Source organism: Meleagris gallopavo, chromosome 2, assembly GCF_000146605.3.
Source record: "Meleagris gallopavo isolate NT-WF06-2002-E0010 breed Aviagen turkey brand Nicholas breeding stock chromosome 2, Turkey_5.1, whole genome shotgun sequence".
Lineage (NCBI taxonomy): Eukaryota > Metazoa > Chordata > Aves > Galliformes > Phasianidae > Meleagris > Meleagris gallopavo.
The window spans coordinates 83,922,803-83,928,536 of NC_015012.2; the positions used below are offsets into that span (position 1 = coordinate 83,922,803).

The following is a 5,734-nucleotide window of genomic DNA, read 5'->3' on the forward strand; positions in this document are numbered from 1 at the left end:
CTGCCGGCACCGGGGGCGAGCGGGGACCCGGCGCCGACACGCGCCCTGAGCGGCACCGCCACCAGCACCGAGTGCTCACAGCTTCCCGGCTCCAGGAGCAACCGCGCACGAGGAGGAGGAGGCGAGGAGTGCCTCCGTCCTCCCCTTTCTCTCCTGGCTGCTCACTGAGGCGCCGAGCAGCAAGGAGCAGGCTCGCGGGCTCTGCAGGCGCCCACGGTAAGCGTGCAGGGATGCACACAGCACAGCCCACGTCCTCCAGCAGAGGCCTCTGTGCATCCCCCCGTGCTGGGAGAAGGGCCCCTCTGCAAAGCAACAACCCGGGGCTGCAGCTGTGCTCAGACCAGGCCCAAGGCGATGGACACGATCCCTGGGATCCTTCCATCCCATCCGAGTGCCTTCGTCCTTCCAGCTCGAAACACGCACTGATGGGGCACCGAAGCAGAAGGGGTGAGCAGCTGACCCACAGCGAGAGCACAGCTGTGATCCTGGAGGAGGAGACACCCAAACCTGTGCTGCCACACGACGAGGGATACATCACCAAAGCCCACACACGCAGCCCTTTACACTCAGAATGCATTCCCAGGTGAGAAGTGCCCGTCCTGCTGGTGCCCCCGGCCCAGATGCTGCTGGGTTTGCACCACGCAGGCAGCTCTGTGAGCACTGCTTGTCCCTGACTGCAGGAGCCCTGCTGGGCTCTGTGCGCTGCATCCCCACGCTACCCTGGGCAGCACAGCTCCCAGCCCAGCAGCACAGCCCCGCTCCCCACCCGGCAGGCACTGCTGAGAACCCTCCTGAACCCCTCAGAGGAGCAGCACACCCTTGTCTTTTCCCTGTGACACTTCAGGGGTCTCCGCAGCCCTCACCACGTGACACTGAAACATCTGATTTCTCCCTCCGCATCCAGAAGGAATCATCACAAAGGGTGAGCATGCCTACATAACACTGCCTCAGCACGCACCGTATGAGCCCCAGTCCATCTCTAGCAGCTGCAGCCCCAAAGGGAGCCGACCAACAACACCCTCTGCACACACCTGGCCCCAGTGCAGGCACCGGACCCCATGGCAGACACCCGACCCCACTACAAACGTGCAGACACTCAGCCCCACTACAGAGACCTGCTCTGTATCCATGTGACATCAGCAGCACGCTGAAGAAATGGCACCTCTGAGACTCAAAACACTTCTTGGACTGTTTGTTATATTAAGGATAACATTTCATGAATGCTAACAACCACGGACTGTCTAAACCTGCTCACCACTGACACCATGGGCTGCTGGCCCTCACGCACGTGAGTCCCAACACATTCCCATCTCAGGGATGAGAGATCCCTCCCTGGATGCGTGGGAAGGAAGCTGTCCCTCCTTCCCCATGCACCTGTGGATCTCCCAGGACTCCGCACAGCTCTGCAGCACCCCGCAGTACCCCACAGCATCACAGCATCCTGCAGCACCCTGCTCTGCCCTGCCCAGCACCCAGCTGCAGAGCTGCGTTGCTGCCCAGCTCCGTGTCCCAGCTCTGGCTCAGCCCACTCAGCCAGCAGTGGGACTGCACTCAGCTCTCAGCTCCCGCAATGCCCTGGCTGGCCCTCACCGATACAAGTGCATGGAGGAACCGAAGCCAGGAGGGCACTACATTGCACAGTGAAGGGCAAACAAGCAGAGCGAAGCAGAGGCCGCCCTGCCAGCACAGCCTGGGGGCATCCAGTTCTCAAGGAGCAACTTGCAACAGCTCTGATCACACCCTGATGGACGCCCGGGGCACAAGGAGGTGAACGAAACAGCAACCATACGAAACCATTTTTAACTGAGGAGAGAGTTCTGGCCGGGAGCCAAGCTTTGCACCACGTGTCAGAGGAGTTACACCCCCAGGGATGAGCTGCTTCAGCACCGAACGCGAGCCAACGATCCCTACGGGTCCCTCCAACCCGGGATGTTCTGTGATTCCGGGACTTCACGCTTCTGCACCTCTGCGGCGAAACACAAAGCGGAGGCAGACATGGGCAGAAGATCCCAATACCAACAGCAGCAGCGTGACGTTGTGCCTCTGAAGCAGTGCTTGTGCAGGGAACGTGCGATGTGAGCAGTGCGTTACTGGGCACGGCCATCCCCGAGCCCAGCAGTTGCCGTACCAGCAGCTCTCCATCCCTTCACTCAGCTCTGCGCTGCGTCTGCCCCACACCGGAGCCCGGCCGGAGCCCCAGCAGCCCTATGTGCTGCCCGCACACCTCTGGGCACACTGAGAGTTCTCCATCTTTGTTCCCCCTCCTCCCCTCTCCCCACGCTCCTCTCGTCCCCATGAGGACGGTGGCACAGCTCTCAGTGGCCGCAGAGAGCAGCTCTGACCTCGCCATGCTGCGCCGCTGGGGGAGAGCAGACCCCCGCCTGCAGAGCACAGCCCTGGAGGTGGCCACGGGCACGGCGCCGCCGGGGGCTGCACTGCCCAGAGAGGGGCAGGGGGACGCGGTGCCGGGGAGCAGCTGGCAGCACGGCGGAGCTCTTCCACCCAGCTGCACCAGAGCAGGCTGAGCAGAGCCCCACTGAGTGCCCCACCGCCGTGCTGTTTGTGTTTGTGTGCAGCACCACACGGCTGCGCAGAGCCAACGCACACCTGAAGCTGCTGCCCCAGCCCCGGTGCTGTGCGCTGCTGGGATACGGCACTATGGGGACACGGTGCTGGGGGACATGCTGTGCTGTGCAGGGGCGCAGAGCGAAGGCAGTGTGTGAATGGGGATCCCACATTCACTGATCTGATGTCAGCACAGCCCGCAGCACCCACGCAGCATCAGCCCGGCACGCACACAGCAGCACAAAGGGACCAAAGCATCTCTCGTAGGAAGATATCTGATCCGGTGTTCAAGGCTCCAAGCAGCACTAAGCCCACCACCCTCCTGACACACGGCGTCAGCACTGAGTCACACTCCCTGCCAGGGAGCTGCAGCTCCAACCACAGCCCTGTGCTGCTCTCCTCATGCTGCAGGTGAGGCCGAGGCCCCACGCAGGGCTCCAGGCAGCAGTGACCAGGAACAACCCACATCTCAACCCACGTCCCAACCCACGTCCCAACCCACGTCCCAGCCCACATCCCAGCTGTGAGCACAGGAGGGCAGGACGGCTGCTGGGAGCGGGGGGGGTATGTGCTGCAGGATTCACCACGGGAGCCGTTCTGTGCTTTGCCTGAACCCTCCTCACAGCTCTGGTAGCTGTGGGTGCAGACATCACACCGAGCACCCTGCAAACACATCTCAGCAGTGCTGTGCAGGGACAGAGCTGCCGCAGTGCTCCTGCATGCTGGGGGTGCATGGCAGTGGTGGTGAAGAAGTAGCAGCAAACAGCAAAGAGCAGAGGCAGACTACAGGCAGAACCTCCAGGTACACATCCTTGGTCAAAAATCACCGCAGCGCAACCTGCAGTGGGTGAGGAGGGTTCACTGCTCCACAGCAATGCCTGTCCTGGGTGCTGCTGACCACAAGAGCTGGCACTGAGCCCCCCTGGACCCTCCCAGCCCCACGTGTGGTGGCTGCTGCACAGTGACAGTAATCCCAGGGCAGCCCCCTGGGATCCTATGGCTGCAGGAAAAAATAAGAAGGAAAAGGAGCCACAGAAGCGGACAGGAGCAGAACAAGCTTTCCACGATCAAGAAACATCGCTGGCAGAGTTTTCCACCACTTTATGTTGCAGCAGCTGCCTCCGTACACAGCAGCTCATGCAACTCATGCCATACTTAGAGCCCAGCAGCAGCCACCTGGGGGTTACCCAGAGACAGCAGCACACACCCAAGGCATTCAGAGCACTAAAAGACAGGAGCAGCTCCCGCTGCTGCTCAGCAGAGCCAGGTGCTGCCCACGTGCTGCAGGAAGGGCAGCACAGCCCCCACCACCCCAACAGCACCCTGGAGGCACAGAGCCCTGAGGGCTGGAAGAGACCTCCTGAGACCTTCTAGTCCAGCCCCCCTAGAGGGAAGGCACGAGGTGAGGACGCGCTGCTGGCTCACAGTCAGCCTGGCATCAACCACTGGTCAATTGCTGGTCACCAGGATCTCCAGGTCCTTCTCTGCAGAGCTCCTTTCCAGCAGCTCAGCCCCATCCTGTACTAATGCTGTGGTGTAGGACCTCGCACCGTCCTTGCTGAACCCCGTAAGATTCCTCTCCACACAGCTCTCAGCCTGTCCAGGTCTCGCTGAATGGCAGCGCGGCCTTCAGGTGTGTCAGCCGCTCCTCCCAGCTTTGTGCCATCACCAAACTTGCTGAGGATGGACTCCATCCCTTCATCCCGGTCACCAATGATGATGTCGAACAACACCGTACCCAACACCGACCCCTGGGGAACACTGCTGGCCACAGACCTCCAACCACACTGCGCCGCTGGGCACCCAGAGCTCTGCCAGCAGCTCCCAATGCACCTCGCCGTCCGCTCGGTCTCCCACTCCTATGCTTACCTACAAGGATGTCATTGCAGGCAGAGCCAAAGCCGTGCAGAGACGACACAACACCACCACCTACCCGTGCTGGCTGCCAGCTGTGTGCTGCTCCGCTCCTTTGCCAGCCCGTTGGCTTTGGGGCTCGCGCCGGGCGCTGCCGCCGTAGCCCTGGGCAGCCGCTTGCCAGGCACCTTCACTGTGGTTCTCAGCAGGTCGATCTCCTTCCCGTGCACGTTCTGCATGTAGTCCTATGGCAGAGATGGTACAGATCAGCCACGACCCGGCCCGTCGCTCTCAGCCCCTCTCTCATTCACTCCATCCAACCAACGTCTGGATCCCCCCACGCTCGTGGCTGACAGCAGCCCCTGGGGGTGACCGGTGCCCAGCCCGCACAGGGGCACCGAGCCGAGCTCGGGGGCAGACGTCCCACGGCCCACAGCCACCCCAGTGCTGGTGCCCACGGCCTGCAGGCAGCCTGGGAAGTGGATGGAGGGCCTGGATGCTGCTCCGACCCCTAGGAGTGCCGGGTCCTGCCCCCAGTGCACAGCGAGAGCAGGTCGAGCTGGCGTGCCGTGAGGATCTCTCTGTACAGTCCTGCCTGGGGGTGGGGACAGACGGGGCAGAGGGGCACGCAGGCAGCAGGCAGATCCCAGCTCCTGCATCCGCTGCCCTTCTGGTCACAGCGCTCAGGTGCAGCAGATGACAACGCAGCACAGCCTGGTGTGGGTAATGCCGTGTGGGAACTCCAGCTCAGCTCCCCGCTGGCGTGACTCGAGCCCAGAGCGGCTCAGCTCAGCACAGCACCCCTCCGCACTGCACCTCTGAGGCTCTGAGTCGCTCCACACTCGGCGCTCCCCCCACTGCCGGCACAGCACTGCACAGCTCCAGACTGCATGCGGACCTCGAGCATCACTCCGCCCTCCCAGCAGCGCCCACCTTCAGCCGTGCTGGGAGCCGGCACTCCCGTCCCATCCTGCCGCGCTGCAGCCAGCCGTGCTTCCCTGGGGCCGCACAAAAGGAAAGCGCTGAGCCTGTGGTGCTCGCAGAGCCCAGGAGCGCCAGCCCCGACCCGGCTCTGGGTCGTCCGGGCTTGCGGGGCAGCCCCAGCACCTTTCTCCACGATGGGCAACGAGAGGCAGCAGCCGTGTGGGCCGAGCTGCGGAGCTCGGGGCTCGCTCCAGTTCACAAGGAGGTCGCCGAGGGGTTGGACCTGACGGGTGCTGCATGAGCCGCCGCTCCAGAGCTCGGCAGACGAGCGCAGCCAGCGAGGCGCAGCCGCTGCCCTCCGACGGGGTGGTGCAGCTCCCGGCCCCCGACC

General features: G+C 63.2%; 1 protein-coding gene across 4 annotated transcripts in view; it reads right to left on the bottom strand.

Annotated features, from left to right (window-relative positions):
• The window catches only part of LOC100544373 (arf-GAP with GTPase, ANK repeat and PH domain-containing protein 3), a 33,717-nt gene that overhangs the window by 24,996 nt on the left and 2,987 nt on the right, over positions 1-5,734 (bottom strand). For all 4 annotated transcript variants that reach the window (XM_019613195.1, XM_019613194.1, XM_019613193.1 and 1 more), the window contains exon 2: positions 4,499-4,664. In XM_019613195.1, the coding sequence (XP_019468740.1) occupies positions 4,499-4,664 (166 nt within the window). The remainder of the gene's footprint in view (positions 1-4,498; positions 4,665-5,734) is intronic.